This window comes from Chaetodon trifascialis, chromosome 21, assembly GCF_039877785.1.
Source record: "Chaetodon trifascialis isolate fChaTrf1 chromosome 21, fChaTrf1.hap1, whole genome shotgun sequence".
NCBI lineage: Eukaryota > Metazoa > Chordata > Actinopteri > Chaetodontiformes > Chaetodontidae > Chaetodon > Chaetodon trifascialis.
In genome coordinates, this window is record NC_092076.1 from 15,198,125 (window position 1) to 15,222,625 (window position 24,501).

General features: G+C 42.4%; 1 protein-coding gene across 5 annotated transcripts in view; it reads right to left on the reverse strand.

Annotated features, from left to right (window-relative positions):
* The window catches only part of myocd (myocardin), an 80,362-nt gene that overhangs the window by 39,330 nt on the left and 16,531 nt on the right, over positions 1-24,501 (reverse strand). For all 5 annotated transcript variants that reach the window (XM_070991223.1, XM_070991228.1, XM_070991226.1 and 2 more), the window contains exon 2: positions 6,230-6,451. In XM_070991223.1, coding sequence (XP_070847324.1) covers positions 6,230-6,395 — 166 coding nt within the window. In that variant the 5' untranslated portion in view covers positions 6,396-6,451. The remainder of the gene's footprint in view (positions 1-6,229; positions 6,452-24,501) is intronic.

Here is a 24,501-nt window from a genome sequence, read left to right on the forward strand (position 1 = left end):
AAATATGGAGCCCCAGAGTATTTTATGTTAAATAAATACATTACATTACACAAAGCCTAGATAGCAGTTTCGTATCTCACGGTTTAGTCACCTCAGAGTTCGGATTTGTTAAATCTGCTTTTCGTAAGAGGCCTCAGGTAGCAGTTGTTGAGCTTGCTCGCCTGCTAAGTGATTTTTTTTGGCCACTTGGGGGCAGCTGAAGCAAGCTATTAACACAACACTGTCACAGAATAACGCTTTAAGTGGTCGTCAACATGCTAGCCAGCTGTTGTCTCGTCCAACAGATGTGGGCAACTTCAGCACTCATTACACCTTAGTAATGTTTCAACGTCCCCATTGGAAAAGGAGGGTTTTCTTGTCCAACAACACTATGAGAGTGAGTCACAAAATAATTCTCTGCGGGTTTGTTATTACAAGTGACCCCTTTCACGTCCAAGACCCAATAAAGATACTGATTATAGCCACTTTAAACAAAGCTGGGGCCATGTGACGAGAAACCACACGCCTGTCAACTCCAGTAAAACTGAATGATCTGTTTTATTATTTAACATTTACACATTCGATTTGTTATGTACTTGACAACAACAACTTACTTATTGTTGTGAAATCGATCACTCTGGTGCTTCACATCGAACCAGAGAGAAGCTGCACAGCGAAGCGCTCTCTGGGAGGTGTGAGCGTCCAATAAGCAGCCAGTTTGTCACCGGGGATCACCGACACGTTGATGTGTTTTCAATGGTGACCTCATATTCTTAATTACTTGTCAGTGATCGAGGGCAGGAGCAGAACACACACGCACTCGCAGATTTATCAACATAAAAGCTAACATGACCACCTTTTACTTCACTGGAAGAGCCCGTGACTAAGAGTTGCTTGCACTCCACACAAGGGCCTGCCATCTCTCCGCACTGCAGCAGCCGTGGCCTGTATTTATGTTAGCTGCAAAGCAATTTTAACTGTACATTCCAGATAGGTGAACAGCACTTGGCCCAGGCAGGCGAATATTTCAAAGCTTAGAAGAAGAAAAAAAAAAAAAAAAATCGGCAATCAATGTCCAGTCAACAGAGCGCTTGGCATGAGGAGGTGCGCAGCATTTTTGCAACAAAGGTAACAAAGACTTATTTATGTGTCTGAGCTCACAGAGCCCTGGTATACCTTTCAATAAGTTTTACTGTAGTATAACTAAATATGAAACCAATTAGGAACTTGGGCCAGCACTACAAACACAGTCCTTGGGTTGAATTTTTTTTTTTTTTTTAAACCTTCCTGTCGAATACACATATTTATTTCATGTTCTCCCTTTTGGATTTTCATCACGTCACACAGACTGGTTTGATAAATAATAAATCTGTTTACTGCCCATGTGGACTGAGGTAATATTTGCCCTCAGAAATGTTCTATCCATCAACTGATTCCCGTCTCAGGGCCTGTTGCTCTCCACTTCGCTCGGATGATAAATGAACATGTGAGTAATTTCACGGATGAATTAGGAGCTAAAAACAACAGCAGGGAAAATGCATCGGCACACATTCCACCTGTTGCCTAATGCAGAAAAAGGCAGGTTTTTGTTATGGTGCTGAGGTTTTATGCTGATCGTGGCTAAGATAGAGCGCCTGGCAGGTCTGCAGAAAACGCTTTTGGTAATGACAATAGAAAGGTAAACATTTTTGTCTGTCCATATTTACAGAACAGGCTGTTCTTATCATGTCCAGAGTAATATCTGTTCATTACATTCATTTAAAATCTTTTTTTCGACTCAGCTAAAGGTTCAAATATTCACCACAGGCATGGAGCTAAAGCTATTGCGCAGTGCATGATTGTCTATAATCAGAAAGTTAAGTTAATTTCCCCTGATGAAAATGAATCATGTCAGTTTAGGGGCACAGCGCTACATAAACAAGCACGCTGTGCAGAGTCGATGTTAACCTGCAAAAAATGATGAAGTGTTGGGCTGATCATGTCTATCAGCATCACTGACTAATCTCCTCCAGATGAGAGTAATCTCCCAACTCCGGCCACCATCAAATCAGTGTGGAATCCACTCGGCTTGCAGGGGAAAGGTGCTGCACGAAAAGCCAGACTGGAGCAATAAGGCTTGTTTTTACAGCAGGTGTTAGAGAGTCCTGGGCTGCCAAACAACCCTCTTACCCACTCGGACCTCTCCTCCACTCTTATTTGACTAAATCAAAAGAGCGTTGCCCAGATTCGTATCAGGTAAATCTCTGTTTTCATGTTAAACCCCGTGGATAATTAAAGTGGTGTTGGGCCACCTTCAACCGAGCAGTCGGAGCGCTGGCCAATCAGCATCTCTGATGTGAGGCCAATGAAGTCTGATTGCGTGTTTTTTGGGAACAGTTCATTAAAGAATTTTCAAAAATAAAAAAAAAGGTGATTACAGACTTAGTTCAGGGACAAATTGATCAGTCAGTGAATGATTTGAAATTAGGGATAAAAGGATAAAACATACTGTGCTTTCATGTCTGGGCCTGTCTATTCCTGCATGTTCCAACTGATAAATAAAGATCTTTACTGTCATGACGTAAACGTGGAAATGTGAATTAAAAAAAAAATACATTTCCCATTCCAACAGGAGGAGGCTTTGAAAGTGTGAGTGGGCCCCAGCACGCTGGTAACACCTTCAATGGCAAAATTGTGTTAATGATGCCATCATGTGGACTCTTATAAAGTTCTAGGAATGTCATAGTAAAGAGATGTATTGTCTGCATCACCGGTCAGCAAAAGAGGAACATAACTGAGCTGAATCTGAATCTCTAGTTCACATTTCAGTCCTGTGGCTGTCATAGGGAGCAGCTTGTTTCAATAAGAAATAAGAATCAGTCATTTGAAGCCCCACGGAGAGAAAACATCACTGTGACAGGACGCCAGCTCTCAACATTTAGCTCTGGCAGAGAACCACGCCTGACACTCAGTGTGAACCCACCCCCTGTTTCTGTCCTCTCGCCGACACACACATACACACACTCACAAAGACGCACAGTTTGTGAGGCTCTGAATGCTCTGCTCAAGTCATTTCTATGTTATTTTGTATGCCTTTTACACTATTCTGCTGCACTCACCTGAAAACTACGCTATCACCTGCTGTGACGCCTGCTGTCACTGCTGGCGTTCATATGGTTTTCACAAGCCCCATTTCCACCCCAGCATCTAATCCCAGTTCACACATCATCATCATCACTCGCCACTCTCTGCTCTGCTGAGGCTGGTGCTTCAAAATAAACAACAACAACAAAAACCCTTGGCTGTAACTTGTATGGCAAACTGAAGCATAGATTACTGCATACAAATAAATAAGTCATTGGTGGCAGACTATCTATACACAAAATCCGTGAAGAATGTTTGTCATGCAGGTTTACCCACATCAGACCAACAGGATTGGAGAAATGCTTATTCATGAGTCTTTTATACATTTATGGTCACCAAAATATGTAATATTTAAATACACTGAGTGTAGAAATACTAGATTTACCATGTGTAAACCAACCATGCACTACTTCATCTCTATTCATAATCAGGCTTTTGGGATTTTAAATCTTTAGAGTCTTATTTTCTTACATCAACTTAATCATAGGTTTGTTCTATATGTGTTGTTTTAGTCACGCCAATTTTCTTTTCTTTATATTTTTATTATTCCATCATGCCCTAAACAAAAGATCCTTTCTTATTAAAAATCTACATGAATGTTAGGGACTGTAAAAAATTATTAGGGAGGAAGGAAGCGTCAAAAAAGGGGCAGATGTTTGAATTTTTCCTCTTGCTGAAGGGAGAGTAGTCTGAATTTTTTGGAGTTCTATTTTTTCTCTGATCCAATACACATCCCTTTCAATATTATTTTATTTTATCACAGTATCAATAACACTGGGGAGGGCTATGATTTTTCAAAAAAGATTCACACTCCAATAGCCTTCATACAGTCCCCCATTTTTTCCAATTTAAAACCTTATATTGTACAATATATATCATTTATGCATCAGGATTTTTATTTCAAGCTTCAACTTTAAAACTTTAAGATTGATGTTGACCTGAAAAATCAGCCAGGCTCGAGTACACAGCGATGAAATGACGTTTATAAGGTTTGAACAGCAGACAGCATTTCTTACCGTATCCCTCAGCAGTACATGAGGAAAAGGTCACTGTGTCATTCACAGTCTTATCTTTCAGTTGTGTTTGCAGTCTGTCATGTGGAGTTTGGCAGGACCACGAGGAGCCACAGTCTGGGCTCCTCACTTGTTTTGTTTCTCTTGTCCCTGACGTCTACAGGCTGATTTGAAGAATAAGGCGATTAGATGAATGGCTGAATCTGAGGAGATTCCAGTTTATGTTCATCTGCCTCTTCAATTACTCTCACTCCCTCAGCACCCATGACATCATGGAAAACTTTGTCGGGTCTAGGAGTGCAGAGGGAAACGCTGCGTTGCTCTTGCTATTCTGAGAGTCCGCAGGGATACATCAGTCTAAAAATACCGATTTCAATCACAGGATTCCTCAGATACTTTCACCTTCAGCCCTGTGATGCGAGTGGCATTTAAGCCAGGTTGATTTGGGCTGTGAAGCTGAAAAGCAGAGATATTTCAGAATGGATTAATCATCAGACGGATTCAATAAAATGTTCAAACAACCTTGTTTTATCTGGCGTGGGGACGTTCTTGGCAAAGATGCGTGACTTGCATTCTTACCTATTTACCTGCCGTATGTATGTTGACTGAAATAATACTTGTAGTTGGGGATTAGAAAAACGCTTCTAAATATAACAAAACAAAAATGCTCCTATCAAACTGAGGTGCGCTCGTTCGTGTTTCACTCTGCTTTTTTTTAAAATTAAGTTAGACAACTTCATCAATCATTTGAAGGCTGCCGTTGTTGTCTCTGCAACCGTGAATGTCCGAGACAAGCATGCAAAAGTGCAGCTTATGCACAGTTAGATGGATAAAGGTCAAGTCATTTTGAGGTGAACAGCAAACAGGAACGCATGTTCATATGAATGACTCCTCACCTTAGAGGTAGCAATGCAAAAATGTCCCTAAAATTAGGACTTTTGATGATGCATTGCAGATAACTCACTGAAATCAAGTGGTAAATCTCTATACATGATGAGGTTATATACTAAAATCATGACTCATACATGCAATTTTTACTCCTGCACTCTTTGCACTGCCTCCCACCTTTGCACTATTTTTAACCCTGTAGTCTGTACATGCAGCTATATATGCAATTTGCTTATGTCAGTTTTCTGCTGTCTTTGTACAGCAGTGTGTGTACAGTGTGAGTATCCTCCTGGACGATGTTCATGGCACTGTGAGTAAACACTGGAAACTTCTCTCTGATTTTCCTTCTGAAAAATGCCAATCCAAATTCATGCTACGAGCAAAAACAACATCGTCAAATCAGAGTTTCTGATTGGCGCTGGAAACAGAGAAGATGGTCATTTGTTATGACATTGAAACACTAAAATGTACGAAATGTTTGACAGATCCTTTCCACTGTTTTCATTGTGAAGACGGAACATTTGCACAATTGCGGTTGCATTGAAAAATATTGGTTTATTTAATTACAATCGAGTTAGTTTCTTAAATTACAGGTGAATTGTGTAAGATCGATCAATGAGCTCATTTTGCTGGAAGTTTAGCATCTAGCTTAATTCAATTTCTAAAGTTTAAAATGTCTCGAGAGATTTGGACGGGGTCTTCTTGCATGTTTTGGAAACTTCGTTTGAAATCCTCTGTATTTCTGGGTAACAGAAGATATCCATGGCTAAACAAGCAACAATCAAAGTCACAGTTCTGAAAAGCTCGGCTGCTTTGGTTCGTCGCCGCAGTGTTCGGCAAACGATCTCCAAACTAGCACCAGATTTTGTTTTGAGCGAACGAAGCACGGGCGCGTCACATTACGAGCCTGTGAGAGGAGCACAGACAGAAACTAAAGAGAGATATCTCTGAGGCAAAACAACCAAAACTTGGCAGAAAACTGTGTTTGTGTCGGGCCCCATCGCTCAGAGTAAGAACTGCAAATGAACTACTGTGCAGCTGCGCTAAAAGTGGAGCTACGCTGCAGCAAGACGGCTCATCCTATGATCAGCCAATCATATGAGAGCCAAAGGCGGTGCTGTCCCTGTCTAATCTGTTTTCCTTTATTTTGAAAAGCAAAATGCTGCTCCATGTCCTCAAAGATTTACGTATGAAACCTCTAACTGCACTGAACAGACTGCACTTACCGTTGTGGCCTTCTGTTGATGGCAGCTGCTTCTTCAGTACATGAGTTCTCCTTTCCTTCAGCTGTCCAGCGTCTCCATGACCCCGTGTGTCTCTCTGCAGGTGTCTAGGACCCTGTCTGTCCTCTGGACCGTTGCCCACGACCTCAGAGCAGTTCACAGCATTCATGGCCCACGCTTCACTCGCCAGTAGATGACATCTCTTCTCGGGTCACCTCAAGTCCCCTTTCAGAGAGAACGAGACACAATGAAGGAGCATACTGATCACAGCGAGCGCACTTGACTCTGGCTACCGCCTCGCTCAGCTGTAACAACTTGAGAGCCAGCATTAATTGAGTTTGAACCAGCATGAAAGACACAGCAAACAGTCATTTGAATGTTTGCATTTGAAAAATCCTCCGCGGTGCCGGGAGCTGGAGGAAAGCCATGTTAGTGTTAGCGCAGAACACAACGTGAGGTCCAGATTTTGTATTGTTTCTTTTCGGAGGTCCATCTCAGCTCAGGCAGACGGCAGGGCGCGTCTGTTTGTTTACAGAGCTTTAAGCTCACTGTCAGCCTCCCAGATGCATCCCTCCGTCAGCCACCACCATCCTCTGCCGCTGCCAACTTATCAATTTACACAATTTACAAAGAGCAGACTTTCCTACCTCCTGGACAAATATTAAACACATCTACTCTGTGGGCTCAGTAGCTTAGAGAGCCCCACAAGGTGTCGATGTGAAAAATGAGCCTTTTGCTCAGATCCCAGACAAGCCTTCTGTGCAGTCTGTCTGCGCTCCATGCACTACATCACCTCCTGAGGCCTGCACCATAGGGCACCACAAACATACATAACTGTTTTCTTTAATAAGCTCTGTTTGGAGAGGCCCTCATATACTTACTTACTTATAGAAAACTCCCATAATTGTATGCAAGTTTTCAAAAAGCCTCCTTCAGAAGGTTATGATATTATCAAGGGTACAGTTTTACAGCAGAGTCTCTGCAACAAGAAAAGTAGTGTGTATATGTGTGTGTGTGTGTGTGTGTGTGTGTGTGTGTGTGTGTGTGTGTGTGTGTGTGTGTTGATGCAAGTAAAGTAACGACTAAAGTAATGCATTACTTTTTCTGCTGTAATTAGAACAGTAATGCAGTTACTTTTCAAAGAGTAATGTGTAATCATGCAAGCGTTGGTCACTTAGACTTTTGGTGGAAGGCATAAACAAGAGGACCTGTATTGTAACGGCACTTTAGCAAAGCTGGAAACAGCCAATTATGGTGCTCTCATCAAAATGTGCAAAACAAATGTTATTAATTAGAACTGAAGGAGGAATTATCATAATGAGCTCAGCTGGAGGATCCCCCATATTGACTGCAACATAAATTCACAATGGGTATCATGCAGTGACCCATGAGACACTTTGAACCATTAGGTCCAGAATATTGTGGAAGCCAGTTGGGTCCATTTCAACCCTGTCAGTCATTTAAATTGGATTGAATGGACCTCCATGTACAGAATACCTCATCCAGTGTGTTAAACTGCTCTGCAAAAATGCGTGGTTCAACAAAAGTACCGTTCATGTCCACTGCAAAACGTTCTTGGTGTGAGACTGACGGAGATGACTGTCTGAGGGGTATCTCAACCCATAAACCTCAGCCGAAGTGATTATTGCTTCCCTGTCTCTTCCTCAGCTTCTCCACTTGCTTTCCAGCTAGATAAAATGTTATCGCTCAACCGCATCCAGATGAATGATGCAATAGAATCTGCCAGGCTGATTGCACTGGCCCAAAACCAGCTCCAGCGTTGTTAACTCAAGGTGATTTTCAGTCCACCAAAAAAAAAAAAAAAAAAAGAGCCAAATCTGGCAGCCATATGTAGGCCAAAGGCAGCCCAGACCCAGCACGCTACCTGGGCATCTGCCCACATTCGTAATGTCTGCCTCCATGAACTGCCAAGGCGGTTAACCCAAAAAGCAAATCTAGAATTCAACACTTCCTTTCAGAAATCTACGGGTGACTCCCATGTTTCTCTGCGGTCTTTGGTCAAAACCAGTAGAGAAGTCAACTTCAGTATGCCGTCTGTATCCACAAAGCTGAACACATTTAGACACAACCAGCTGTTTGCAGCCTGTTTTGCCAAAGCCCTTCAACATGGCTGCCAAAGGGTGTGTTATCACCTGAAAGCCCTCAAGGATGCCCTGGCGGTTTTCTGGGATTCCACTCGCCTCTTCCAGGAAAAAACACTGAAGACACTGCATCTACTCACGCCATATCTTGACACACGGATTACACGTCATGTGGATGAAGGAACGAAAAGGGGTTGCACGCTAAACTGTACATAAACATCAGCCAGGGCAAACAATAACAGAGCCGTGCATTTACCACAGAAACAAGACAACACTTAGAATAAATCATAGTCTGTTAAAAGGCAAGAGGAGACTGGGACTCCTCCGTGGAGCATCAGGGGGAACCTCTTTAATGATGCCTTAACTGATGGGCCTGGCTTAAAAGCCCACCCAGAGCCCACCCAGACACAGAGAAGGCCCACTCTGACAATTTATACCACAGTGACAACCCCTGCTGGGAATAGGTGGAGATAGGCAGAGGAACGCTGCCTCAAAGTCAAGGAGGGGACAACAATGACACCCGAGCACAAGTCGATGTTTCACATCAGCTCACGTTACGATAAGTTATCTGTGAATCTGCTGGTTATACGACAGGAGATTCACTGAAGAAGAATGCCCATTTACCGATAGGCTTGAAGGGAAAAGAGAGTACGGAAAAAGAAAGAAAACGAGAGAAAAAAAAACAAGGCGGTCTTCAAAAGAACCAGGTTATAGTCTGATGCTATCTGAGGCTGCGTTGAGTGAATAGTGGCCTGTATCTCTGTGTCAACACAATGAGAGCCAAGACACGTGGCACTCGGAGCCCCAACAAGATGAGCTGATAGGAGGTTCTACTTAACAGTTGTCCTCTTATCGATTGCCCGGGCCGGGCCAAACGCTTGTTGTATTATCTGCCCTTCTCTCTAATGACTCAGGGATTAAGGAGTGACTGGAAGGTAGACAGTTACTCGCCTCAGGATGTTTATGACCCCTCCTATATCTTCTGCGCGGTCGGATGTTAATCTTTATTAGCCAGCGGTGTCTACGTTATCGGTCACAGAACTTGCTTGTGTGATGTCACACTCGAAGACGCCATGTCGTAGATTTTGTCGGTGATGAAAACGTGAGGTGAGACATTGCAGCATTTGCAACTCTGATTTATTTTTTAGTGGTGAAAGCTTTAAACTTGAACCGATGTTAAAATTGCTTGTAAAAATTTTAATAACAAAAGGAAGAAATGTAAGTTTTATTTATTTTTCTACAGTGCCTCCCACACTGGAGTTCCCTTGGGGCGTGTTTTTTTTTTTTTTTTTTTTTCTTTTCATGGAGCTGTGAAGTGGGAGAAGCTATTTCATGTGCCCCTCGTTCCGGAGAGCAAGGTCCCATTAATTTTTCCCATAAACAGGGTGAGCTGACTGACAGTTGGGGCACTTTTGGGGCTTGGATCAACATGAAATGTCATTGCAAAATCATCGGTACAAAAGACTGCTCTTTCTGTTACATCAAAACTTAAGAGGAAAGTCAACTACGACTCCCAAGGTGCATTTCGGCAAGAACCAAGTTTCAAATTCTGTTACGTTGCTGAGAAAACTGAAATTTGACTTTTGTTTTACAACTGCAACAATGAAATGCTTTGATTTTTGCAGCCACTGGCGTCCTCCCCATAGCAACGGCAGTCGAGGCTCATGGGTATTGTAGTTTCTGGAACCATTTGCCAGCTCACAGAGAAAATGTGATTTTCACAGACAAAACATAACATAAGCCTGTATGGCTGCTGTGTTATCCAGGAGAGGGAGGAACGATGGGAATATCATTCAAAGAAAAAAATTGAAATGTGAATCACTGGCCCCTCCCACTCCCCATCGCTATTGGAGCAGCAATGACTTTCAAGTAACATTAATGAAAGTACAGATGTAGTGGGTTTACAGGTGTACAAGCTAATGACTTACCCTTTTCAAAGCTAATTTGCCTCTTCTGTGGCTAACATATTGGGAACGTGGCACATATCCACTTCCTGAGCGGAGTGCAAACTCAGCAGCACGATGGATCCTCCCCGAAATTAAATTGCTTGTCGAAAAACAGGAAAAAACATCTGCATTACAGACTAAAATGAGACAAAGAGTATTTCTGGCACCGTAACGCACTGAGGTCATCTCATCCCATTCATCTGACCATGACATAGTTAGGAGAAATATGCATGCACTACTCTGAAATTATATGAACTCTTCTAGTAGTCTACTTCCTATTATAGTATACTTACGCACTAACAATGTCATTAAGCAATTTCTTGTGGCATTCACGAGCAGCTTTACTGTAATCGAGCCTTTGTTTTATTTAACTTGGACTAAAAGCACAGATCACAGTATTTCACGATGAATTATAATGCACTTTCTATTTATAGTTTTTTTTTGTCATGAGCCAAAGATTCACACATTTACTGAATATCCTCATCAGCCCCGCTTGTCTTTCATTGACAAATTATTCATTCGAGCGGTCACATCTGATGTTTTCCTTCCTGCTTCTCTCACACTCTCCGGGGCTCGCAGGCGACCACCAGCCGAGCTGAAGCCCGGCCAGATTTACGGGAGGCTTTCATGGCCTGTACTATTTATGCTGGGTTTACTCCAGGATTTCCAACTGATGATTGTGAATTTATGTTGCAATCAATATGGGGGATCCTCCAGCTGAGCTCATTATGATAATTCCTCCTTGAGTTCTGATTAATAACATTTGTTTTGCACACTTTGATGAGAGCACCATAATTGGCTGTTTCCAGCTTTGCTAAAGTGCCGTTACAATACGGGTCCTCTTGTTTATGTCTTCCACCAAAAGTCTAACTGACCAACGCTTACTATGGGAATTCCTTTATCTTAAAGACTGAACTCTTCCTCACACTATTATCAGGCCGAATGGTATTCTCCAGTAATTCAGCACCCAATGCTGTGCAGTGCATCCTTCATCCAGCAGCATGATAACGCTTAGCAGCATGGAATGCGAGCTTGTACCTGTGATGGGTGACAAACTGGATTTGAAGGAGACAATGTCCCTCTCAGCAGGCCAGAGGCGTGCTTTTATCCTGCTGTGGATGAAGCGAAAACCGGAGTGAGCGGCCAACATCTTCACTCTACGCTTTGTGTAACGTTCTGCTCGAACCTGAGCCTTTACTCACACCGCTGTTGAAACAGGTGGTGTTTCGGGATTTGTTTGAAACTAAATAGACTTGCGAATAATGAAAAAAAAAAAAGAAAGACGAAGAAGAAGAAGAGGCATGGCGCTTCACTTTAGACAAGTTGTTATTAAATGATTTTTTAACAGAGGATTTGGCAAGATTTAGAACTTTTGCCATTCTATAATAAACAATGGTGTGTCCATAATGAAAATATTTACTTAATTCTCTAAAGTGACTTATGGCAACTTTGGCCACTAAACAGAGTGTCATGAGTGTTATGGCGTCAGGTGCCACGGTCTGTATAAATACTGCCTGTACACTTGTTTATAGGAAAACCCCCATCTGGCTTCAGCCAACACAGTCAGACACGCTGGTGACCCCTAGGATTTCTCGAATGGAAAATATAACAGGACTGTTTGCTAAGCGGGGGGATAGCTGTACGGCAGTCAACTGTCAAGTGACAGACAAGACAACGTTGTAAAAGACTGCAGGCTCCACATCGCTGAGCCCAGCCCTTTCCCAACCTGTAAACACAGAGCCTGGCTTTTGAAGAACTTTCCAGAAAAGCCCAGTGGCCTTCTTCATCCCCCATTTACAGGATTTGTAAACGATGACGGCGTTATAATGCGGTGCAAACTTAAGTTCAAGTGGGTAATAACTGAAGGAATTAGCAGAAATATGTGCAAAAGGAATGTACCAATGGTGAGGGAGTAAAAACTAAAAATGATCCGCTCAGCAGTTCCTAAAAATGTAAACAAAACAATAAGACATGAAGATTAAAAGTATGCTATCAATGCACCTTTTCAGCCTCAGCTCATTCTGGGATTTATTATAGAACATGGGATTATTAAGCTTATTCATTTGAAACTGCGTTAAACAAGCCGAACATTTTTTGTTACTTTTACCTATTTTATGACCAATGTGGTTTAGTCTAGAAGGCCCCTAAAAGCAGCGGGTGACAGTTGATGCATACACAGAGCTGCTGTAAGTTATGGCAGATAGAGCGTTGGAGAAAGTTGAAAGGTCAGTGTTTCAAATAAACAAGCGAGGGCTACAATAACTGTTTTTGCTGCACATTGTGGAAGATTGGCGACATGAAAGGATGCTGGTGGAGGTAAAGGGCTTGGAGGAGAGCTTTTTGCACAACAGTACTAATATTGTTCCGTAGTATAAGAGGTTTCTTTTTTCCCCCTCAAGTACTTTGCATCTTAAAAATACAACTCATATACCATATTTTTAAATATTGCTCCATTTCCTTCTGCTTATTTTGCCTCATACGTCTATTCTGATGTGTGTCTCTTTGCCATGATCTCTTTGCACCCTCTGGATGCAGACATGGACAATGTTTTGCACCTCACAAGTAAGTCTTAAGTCTTGAAAGTCTCTTAAATCAAGTCCCATTAAGTCCTAAAATAATTTGTGTTTCAAGTCTTCAAGTCTTTATGCACCATCAAATTTAATGGCAATTTAAATAAGAGCTGACAGTCAATACAGAACAGATACATGTATCTTAGTATCTTAGTCCTGTGACACATAACAATTATTTCTAATTTTTGAACTGAATGTCAGTTTTTCTCGACACTGACTCATGCACCTTAAAGACTTGATTTACTACAAATTAAGGACACTAAATCATTCCATTTCAAAAACCTAAATCCAAGTGAGTCCAGTAGTAAGTCTTTTTGATTGAGTAGAGTCATCAGATTTACTGTACATCTCGAGCCTCACTTGAGTCTAAGTCATGTGACTGTGTGACCTCAGAAATGCTCTCAGACTCCGAATAACACTGCATTAAGTAAATGATGTGAACTGTGGTCTTCATCAAGCTGATGGGACCCACAGTCAGATATTTAAAGACCATAGATTTAACAGATGCATCTTTGCTCAATGAAAAACCAGGAAGACTAGTTTGACTTTGCAAAGTTTCCAATGCATTTTTTCATATTAAAGCAGCTCATTTAGCAAATGCTAACTTGTTGCCTATTTGGGCTGGATGCTGTCTGTTGCTTAGGATAAAGTTTGTGCAATCAGGTTGAAGGCTCAATGTCATTTTGTCTCTTCCTGTCTTTATTGTCTAAATCAGACACATTTGTGCAAACACAGCATATCTGCAGGGTGTCTGCTGCTGGATTTCTTTGTTGCAGTGCTACTTTGAGATTCAGCCCGAATAGTTTGTGTTTATTTTTACCCCCAAAATCTTCCTTAGCGTGGCTCCAACACATCTTCCAAACTTCTGTCAAATGGCTTCAGTAAGTGTGTGAATTTAGTGATTAGTATGAGAGGGTAAGTGAGGAGCTGCAGTCCGGCCGACATGTTTCCACTCTTGTCAATGCAGCTGGGCTTCTAGTATTCCCCTCCTTCAAACTGTTTAGCTTGACGGCCTTTATCCACATCAGTCACACGAGGAATCGAGCCATGGGCGTTTCATCAACAGCTTCCACAGTTAAAACAGTGGAAGATGTCCCAGACCCACTTACGCACAAATTAACTGGAATGGTGTGCAGCAGCAGGGGCTTGCGTCGTGTCTTGTCTGGTCGCACATGCCAAGAGAGATTAAGATATTCCAGAGAAGAGGATCCGTTAATATTTTACAGTTCACCAGACATGTCCAGAGTGTTATGAAAAACACGCTTTCGATGAATCCATCATCTTCCAGTCCTGCCCGGCCCTCAGAACTCACCAAATACTTCAAAGGCAGTGGCACGCGGTGGATGAGGAAATATTACTTCAACATTAAGAGCCCTAAGCAGATTCCCCTCTGCCCCCCCCCCCCCACCCTGGTGCCAAAAGATGTTACAGCACCCAGCTGAGCTGGCGACCTGAGGAGGTCAAAGGTCTGAATCCAGCAAATATCAATACTGGAGCTCTCACATGCACACCAAGACACAAAAACAGACATGCGGAGAGTTAAATGGTCTGTGTTTGAAATGTTTTGTCACAGCCACAGCACAATGTGCATGATTTGCACCTCCATGTTCACCCTGTGTGCATCAGGCCTCATCCTGTACGTCATCCGCCGCACATGTTGAAGGTGGATTTACAACCAAACTATGTGCAAGTTTAAACATTTTACTGCCAGCGTAAAAAATAGCAGTACGATCAGAATTCATCGCTTGCTTTGTCTTTCCCAAATTAAGAGAGAACAACAAGATAAAAAATGCAGATGATAGATACGAGTACAAGGAGGAGAAGTGACCATGACCTCATCTGAACTGGCCTAAAACTGATCCAGCTCGCAGGAACACCGAGGACCAATTTAAAGAGCTTTGGGTTCTTTCGCAGGAAAACACAGGAAACAATTTAATGTTTCTTGGCCACACAGTTTGAATCTTCAAGGTAAGGTGTTGTAACCCAGAAACTGGAACTTGTCATCAATAAAATGGACTGGCCAGTGATTAATTATGAACGCTGAGATTCTATTGGGTGCTAACTGTGACATCACATATGCAACGCGTTTTTGTTCCGTCCCCTGCATGGCTGCAAAACCCACTGGGTGCGTTTCAGAAGCCCGCCTTGCTTATTTTGTTAACCTGCTCGGATTTAGCTGATTTTGGTCATTTTTCCTTGATTTCTAAGTAGGCTTCATAGCTAAATGTTTAAACTGCGTTTATTGTTGATGTGTGATCAGGAGTCTGCACAGGGTGTTTTATTTTGAAAATTTACTAGAGCTCTACACCGTTCTAGTGTCTGACTTCCTGTCTTGCTCGATTTGCTCTGTGCAGATTGACGCGTTGTCGGTCAATTAACCCTGAATTAGGTGGAATTGACACTGGCAGAGTGTAAAGGCATGCGGCTGCAGATGGCCAGCTGTTTGCATTTCGTCAAAAGTACATTACAAAGGAATGACAATGCAATACAGTTGAGTGTTTCACCACTGTGGGCTAAAGTGCGGTCACACCAGATGGCGGCACCGTGAAATTCATCCATCAGTTTATTACCACCTGGGGTTCAGTTCTTGAGACTGTCATTAAATTCCATGAAGAGTTACTAAAGAAAGACAAAAATAGCTGATACACTGAAAATTAATGGTGCATCACACCAAATCTACGAAGGCTTGCCTCTATTTTGGACTCACTTTCTCTCAATTCCAAAGGTCAAGCGCTATCAAGACAGCTTGGTCAACACTGAAAATTGGTGGTGCTTAAGGTCAGCAATATGTAGTATATGTCCCATGTTGCATAAATCTTAATCAGTCACTGATTTAACGCATAATCCAGGGAGCATGCTGTGTGACCCAAATTGAAAACACCGAACATGATGAACAAGTGCAATGTCGGCTAAAATGCACATACTGATCATTTAGTGGTCACTTCCGCCTTAAGTGAGGTGTGCGCAAACCTTTGTCCCATTTTTGACAATCCCTGTGACAGTTGCAGCTGTTACTTGGTTATTCTCCAAGCTCAAAAGGAAGAGCCAGGTGTGTCTCATACAGACGTCTGTATGAGACGACAAGGGGAGGGACAAAGTAGTCTATTCGAGGCTCTGAGAATGAGACACAATGAGCACAATGTGTTCCTTTGCTGCGCAGCATGTATAATGTGTTTTATGTGTTTGTGTCAGTTGACTTTGCAATGTTTTATTATACTGTTGATTGCGTAAAAAGTCAGACTAGCTGATCTATGTATGGAATGACTACCTGGTTTGAACCTTAAGGACGTGTGAATCACTCCAGGGTCCTTTGTGCCGCCTGAGATTAGTCAGTATTATTTAGACACATTAGACACATTTTCATAGACAGTACTGTGCACTACCACTTTGTGAGCTCTGCAAAAAATCCACATCAATGATCAATTTATTTGTGCTAATTTCTGAAATGCCGTGCTTGTTAGTGAGTTAGTGACGTACACAGAAGTCTGCCAACACTCAACTTATCCTGCAATAACCTATATGACATCACTGCTCCTCGGCCCAGCAGCCACCATGCTGCTGAACAGGCTCCCTGCTGGCATCATGAATAATGGCCTGTGTGTTTAACTTGCTCAATACAAAGAAGCCATGTAATCTAAATACATAAGGTAATATAAATACAAAGGAACCGTATAATCTAACACACCGTGGTCGTGGACTCTGAGTGTGTGCGGACCGCGTGTGTGCGACTGTGACATTTTGGCTGTGCCTCCCGCTCCGTCTCTGGTTGGGTAGGCTGGCACTCTCTGTGTTTAAAAAGCTCCCGGAAAGTTTACAGAGAGTGTACTTCTGCTGGGCTTTGTGTGACAAGCTTTAACGCACCATACCCATCAGCAAGAAAACAGCCACAGACCTCCCTGGAATCCACTCTGCCACTTTCCATTCAAGCATTTCCATGCATTCCCCTGCTTCCTTTAGTGTCCTGTCTCAAAAAAACCTCTGTTGACAATTAATACTGGCTTTGTTTGTCAGGCTGCAAGCTAAGAGGCTACTGTGTGTTTACCTCGCCTTTGTCCTGCCGTGTGTCACCATGTGCAATAGGCCTAATCCATGATGGAAAAGAAGACTTAATTTCCAACAGTCAAGTAAGGCCTCCGATATTCAAGAAAATGCTCCCGGGTCCTCGATCACCGTTCTGAAAAGCTACGACCCCTAGCTAGCTATGCTGGTATTACACTTGTGAACATAGTGCCAACAAATATGCTTGTGGCATCCGGAAATGGTTGGTTGGTTTTGGTTTTATTTGCTTGATTTCTCTGAGATATCCACACAAAACCCAAACTATTTACATGTCTAGATGCAGCAGAGGTAAGTGCAAAGTCTCAAGGCTTTGCGCGAGAAACCAACACTACTATCTATGTTCTATGGAAGTCTTTTTACCCTTCTCACTTAATGACATAAGTCTGATCATGGGTCATAGGTCTTATAAATAAAGCTTTACTATCTACAGAGTCAGGAGCTCTACTTCATCTCTCAGTCTTGTCACTTGAAATCCAACATTAGCTTCCAAACTCCAAGCTTCACATTTTGTCTCTTTCAGCTAATATTTTAAGAAAATGCTCGCCAAAATATTTCAACTGTCATGTTCCTAGACACAGGATATTTTATTTAACATTTGTATCACTTCAGGAATGATAATAACAAGATTTTGGTATTCAAATAAAGTTTTGTTTTTTTTTTCTGTGTGTTCATGTAGCTTGCTTCATTTGAAGTAAATGTGATCAATGTTTTATTTGTGTTCGGACGCGACGGTCCACGAATGCTTCACATGCACTCTCTGACTGGATGGAACAGGCGTAAAATGAGCGCAAGTGTGAGAGAAGACAACATCATCGATCTGTTGTTTTAACTCATCGCAGATATTGCTAATAATACCGTGTCTCCATGATGTCAGTTCTAGGAAGCCACATCCCTCAGAAACAATATTTACATTACGGTAGGTTCTTGGGAGTCACAAAGTATTCTGAGTAATGTTCACAGTGGCCTTTCATGACCGGAAAACAGTCTGGGGTAAAGAAGGGAAGAGATTTGGGTTACCACATGTATGTCATGCACCTCTCATACACTCCTGGATTATGTAATCTCCATTTAAAGCACACACACACACACACACACACACACACACACACACACACACACACACACACACACACACACACACACACACACACACACACACACACGTAAACAGACTTGTTAACACTGTAGAGCCTTAACACTGAAGACATTTGTCCTAAAAACTCAATTTGTTTTTGCTAAAAGCTTATTTTGACTGATAGTGAAGTGAATTATTACAAGTACGGAAAGAGATGAAAAACCTTGAAATCCCAGACATCATGTAAACATCTGCTTTGTGTCAAACTGTAGACACTTCAATACATGTGAATTTCTTAGTGACACCCTCATAACAGCCACGGCAGCAGCTGACGCTTCACGAGGATGAAGGTTTCCCTCTGTTTCGCTGCACTACCGGGAAACGCCATTCCGACCTCGCCGCTTTCATTCAATCACTTCTACAACATGAGACGCGTGTCATGCAGCCTCCTACAGGCACTGAGTGCTGATGTAACGCTCCTCTGAAATGCATTTAGTCGAGAAAACAAACTGAAGCGGTCCAGGGAACAGCAGCGGTGGGGTGACAGTAATTATGAGTGGCAGCAAACACACTTGCCGCCTACTTAGGTCCCTCCAAGTTAAGACCTGAATCCAATGTGAGCTCCAGAATGAGACCTGGCAACTCCACCGGAGCTCACCAGCCATTACCTCACTGCTTTGAGGCCCTACATGGCCCTCTGAAGTCCTCTCCTAGACAATCTAATATTCCCACAAATGTTCTGTCTAAGGTCGCTTTACTAATGGTTGACCTCTATCCGTTTTGAGAAAGACTCTGAAATATGGCGTGTTTATATGAAATTTGAACACTACAAATACTGAACTGATCACTGTTACAGCACAAAGTGAGTTGGCTTCATGAGACAAAATAGAAAGCGGACACTTCAGAATAAAATAAGGGAACTGAGGGAAGACACATAGGAACAAACATCATTTTCTAATTTCTAGTATAACATTCTCAGTTAAAACAACTTACCAAAGTAACCACTGAGACCTGAGAACATGGTGAAAGTCAGACAGGTCATGAAATGAGCAGTCTGATAGGTTGCAAACAGTTTAGCCAGATTAGCTAAAACACTTTATTTGGACACTGGTGAAAGCCCCCAGGAAGATTGTGTGTGTGCACAACTATGGCAAGTATGACAGGTCAAAGTAGAACCAGAAAAGCCTGTGATGAATGTTCCCAACTGACAGTTTGGATAACAATTTTACCATTCAAGTCTCTTTTCTCTCTTCCAAAGTTTAGCTAAACTGCAAGCTTGTTCTGACTGCCTAACTATTTGTGTTTCTTGCCACGTCCAGCTTATCTTTAGCGACACTGCTCCCAGAGTTCCCAGATCTGGGCAACGAAATGATGGACGAACTATAAAAATAAAGCTTAAGTTGTGATAAATCATGAAGCTTTTGTGTCAACTATGGCATTGGCATGTTTACCACATCCAAAAACGAAGTGCGGGATGTCGCACCTTTCTGACGGATACTGTTGGACGATCGGATAAACACACCATTTGATGCACACTGACACCTTAACAGCTAGCCTCTACTACTGCCTGAATGAAAAAGGAACCTCACACTGTGAAATTCTAGTGTATCAAGACCCCAGAAAAACCGATCAGACATCCCCACCATGATCCCAATTGTCTACATAATGCTGCATTCGCATTAGAGCAGATGCTAACTAGCTAGCAGATGCTTTCCTTGTTATGTCTCAGTGTGATTTTAAGCTCTGATCTTATATTCCGAGTGTTGCTACACCAAAATTATTAGCTTCTCGTTGTCCAGATTGTTTTCTCCTTGGGTTTGGGGGCTATGGAACATCCAGTTATAAATTCAGTGGCGGATGATGGGAAGAAGTCAAAATATTTTAACTTTGGATCGCAATGCTGTTTAGCATTACCCTTGCCAGCGTGCTTGGCCAGCCTTGCCTAATTTTACTGTCCTGTTCTCTGTCATTAAACAGTATCTAGTTTGCCATCTACTGCCTGCCTGAATCCATGTGAATGCAGCATAAATGACACACAGTAAGACGTCTCAATGATAAATTGATGTCGCCCCTTGTTGGCTCATTCCCTTGTTGGAAATGTTAGTTAGTGTGAAAACCTGTGCTACAACTCTGCATTTCATGACAAAACGTCTCATTCCACCGTGACCTTTTATCATCAGAGGAGCGGGAGACACACAGAGCACTGGAGATACACACCAGCACATTCCTCCACCCAAACATTCGAACGTGACACGCTGCAGGAGCGCCTCGCCCTGACGCAACTCTATCGAGCTGCCTGACGAGGGCCATGTGTGTTTTTTTTTCGCCAAATGCCCCCCTTTTTTCCAGGAGGTTATGAATAGATGTATATCTGCAAATGGTAAGAAAAGAATTGATGGGTCTGGTTCCTGGAGCGCAGCGTGTCTTACCTCTGAGCCTGTGCTGGCCTCATCTGACACTGCAGGGAGACCAGCGAGATGCTGTTCTTGTTTAATAGGTGTCACATCAGCCTGAAAACACTGGAAACAGACAGCCAAGAGGCTTTTTTTTCCATTCCTTAGGCTCCAGATCAATGTAGCCTGTGTACTTTCACTGTTTTATAAGAGCACGGACTGTAAGAGAAACACATCGACAGTGTTTCTTGTCAAAGAGGTGGTGTTTGCTCCGCATGAGTGTATGAGTTGATGTGCCTGGCTGTTTAGTATTTAGTGCATGCCTTCACATCTCCAAATAGTTCAAAATACAAACCTCATAGACTGCATCACTTTGTTATATTTATTCAAGAGGAAATAATTCTGCATCTCTGAGTGTTTAGAGAGATCTAATGCAGATAAGTGCAGTAGGAATTTCTAATGAATGATGTCATCTAAATTGAAGCCTGCTGTTTCAATTGTATGTTGCTAATATAATAAATAGCTGCACTTTGGACAAAGAGCTTGAAAAATATCTATTTGTGATGAGTGCAGATAAGTGAGGACTAATATGGTGATTATGTTTTGTCTAATTGGCAAAGCTCAAAGATTCGCAAACTGTAAAATATGTGCCTCGTTCCCTCTGTTGTTTTACACTGTGTGCTTTTAAAATGTCCCACTATCTTGCCAAAAGGCTGTAGATACGAGATGACGGGGACAGCCATCCCAGAATATGAGACTCGTTTCTGGGCACTGAAGTTGCGGGGTGTTCAGAACGAGCTGATTTAAGGAAAGAAAAGCCATAAAAACAAAGGAGGACCTGACGCCCTGTCACACATGTTTGATGAGCTCTTGCTATTTGGAAAATGAAATAGGGGTTCTGACGCGTGTAACATCTTATCTCCTTCGCTCTTTTTCTTTGTGATTTCTGTTGTATTTCCAAGACAAGCAAAGCCAGCGCCAGCAGAATCTGATGCACCTCGGATGGGCCCTTTTGGGAAGCAGCGCCCAAATAAGCCCCTGAGCCCCCGAGGTGGTAAGAGTTTGGCCTGGGATGGAAGGAAAGGAGGCCGGGGGAGAAACTGAGGGGAGAGGAGAACAATGGGAGGGAGGAAACGACGAGACCGGAGCGATCAGATGAAGTGGTGACATCAAGGGTGAGCTGTTATCTGGGCGTGCAGAGTTATGGCGAGATGTGGCGATGATATTTAGGATGTGAGAAAGAACTTTAACGTTGTGTTTTATGGTGTCTGAAATTACAATCATTCACAAAAGAGGAATGTGTCTGAGATTACGGCATCGCTTCGAGAATCAGAACACAAGAATTTATTTGGATTGAGATCTACGTGAAAACAGATCACATGAGCTTTCTAAATGATTTGTCTCAGCTAGCGCGTTAGCTGTATTTCTATCAGGCGTCCAGCCCCGCAGGGATTTACAAGACACCAGGAAGACAAGACATAACTCCTTACATATAACGTTTCACTGCAAACAAAGAGCTCCTGTTCTGTCCCAAGCTCCACAAATAACATCTGCCACAAGAAGGTACCCTCCCTAGAACACAACTCAGCTTTTTTTTATCACATGATCCAACCAAAAGAACTCATTTCACTCAAAAGAGCAGTCGCCATCAAATCCGTCGTCAATCTAATCAAACATATGTTGCTATATGGTGGTTCAGGTAAATGTGATGACCTGTGATTGGTTCATAATATCAGGTGGCTGGCAGAGGGACAACCCACGCAGGTAGTCACTGGAGTCTCGCCTCCTCATCATCTTAATGTGAACTATGTCCCTGAAGAAATCCTCTGCGTGTTTGGTGGCCCGTTCAGTTTGCCTTCAGTGGTTCCCCTGGTCGAAACCCGGAGACAATGCCGAAAATCAGCTTTTAATCTCTTACTCTCATGTCTTCTGCTACTGGTGCTCTTCTAAATTTCTGTTCAGACGTTTGAAAAATAAAGGGTTGAATCAAGGTTATTATTTTGCTGATTATATTATAATCTGATTATGTTGTAATCAGTGTTACTTACCAATATGACAAAAGAAAAACACAAGAAAATAGACAAATTAATATTGCCTGGAAAGATCATATAACGCTGCATTCTTATTGGAATAAGTTAAATCTAAGCTTTCCTGTTGGATTTAGCCCATTTGAAGCCACTGGGCATATTAAGCCACACTAAGCACTTCTTCTTCTTCTGTGCGTGTGTGTGTGTGTCATGTGAAGGCCCTCTGTGTTTACAGGGCCAGTGAGCAGCGATCCACAGCATAACCATGGATACTGGTGCGGGGTCATATCAGTGCTGCACACTCAGCAGCAGGAAACAAACACTGGGGTGTCACGCTGAAACCTCAGCCTTTTAATTGGCTGCTAATTAGCAAACGAGTCTGACCTGCTGGCTCTTCCTCTGCCATAGCAGGCCTGTCAAAGACGGTGCAGACATTTTCACAGCCGCAGCACTTGAAGCTGTCCTTCACATCTAGAATCAAACAGCTTGCTAAACTTAGCAGACTGCAGGGAAATGAATGAATACGACAAATACTACGAGGCCAGGTTTTTAATGTAAAGGTGTCAAATATTTCAGCGTGAGCCGAGGATGCAGCTGTGCAGCTTCATTATCTGGCTATGCTGTCTCAATCTGAGGACCAGCGTGCACGTAGCTCTACACAGAAGAATGCTGTGTATAATATTCCAGTGTTGAGGTTTCTCCGAGACAAGCCAACGAGAGAGAGAAAAATTTTTACTAGTCTTGATGTGCTCACATGAATTCACAAAGTTAAACACGGAGACAATAAAAATCAGTCTACAGCACTTCCAAATCAAAGGAGATATTTTTTTCACTGCAAGGTGTGAGAACTGAAGACAGAGTGTTTGAAGACACGCTCATCCGTCTCTGCAGCGCTGCGCACAAGCAGACAGAAGGCCTTTTGTCACCTTATTTTTCACAGGAAAGCTCTTTTCTCCAAAGAAAAAGCTTGGATGTGTACGATGCCGATCTATCTGTGTCTCAAAGTGCTGAACGTGTTCCCTGTCTGGCCTGGCCTGCATCTCAGCAGCACTTCTAAAACGCCCTCAGATCATCGTCCAAAGGCCGGCAAACCGTTTGTTGACTTTAATGTAAACCGCTTTTTGAATACGTTTGGCTCAAATGAAATAGTTTCTTGGCTTTGCCGGGACTTGTAAGTACTACAACGTACTACAAAGTGGATGAGTGGACTTGTTGCTGTACACTGTAAAAACATTAAACTGCATTACTTGGCCTAAATAAGGAATTTTGTTTGTTAATGCGAAGCTCATGTGAGGCTGCAGCAAAAGTGAACGAGCCCTGAGAAGAATCTGAGAAGAAATAGCAAATTTATTTATCTCTTTATACCATTTATATTGAGTCAGACCTTCTTTTATCAATAGCGTCATGGAATTTAGCTTGAAGTTTGGCAGCTTCAAGTCAGACCTTATATCATCTAAATGTGACTTTCAGAACCATTTCAGAACTTAGAGTGAGTTCAGGTGTGTCTCATCAAAAGGAAGAAAGTGAACAAAAGTTGCACTTCCAAACCTCCGTTATCAAACTCTACACTTTTCTCGAGATCACGGGATAATAATGGATCAGATAATTAAAACTGATCACTAGGATCATTGATGTGCACTCGCCTGTGAAGGTGCAGCCGGGCTCGTCTTCTCCTGAAATGACGAGGACTGAGACCTCGCGTTGATCAATAACCCTTCATCTGACATTTTAAGCTGAAATCAGTTGCTCCAGTCATCAAGACGCCATCTACGCATGCCGGCATGTCTCTCCTGATCTCTGATAATTATTAGAACCACTAAGTGGAAACAACCTCATGTTTGTGATTGTTTGGGTTAATTATCTTGATAATGAAATAATTAGCTTTAGATCTCAAGATAAGGCACGGAGAACATTTGGCCATTCTCAGCTTCCATATCGACGAGATGGGGTTTCACAGATCAGGACTCGAAAAAGCAACTGGAACCTAGCCTGAAAAGAAACTATGATTTTTAAAAAAAAATGACAATTCAAAGCTGTGATAGAAAAAAGAATTAAAAAAAAAGTTAAATTAAGGGGCATCCCGACTTGAGCTACAGTTTTAAT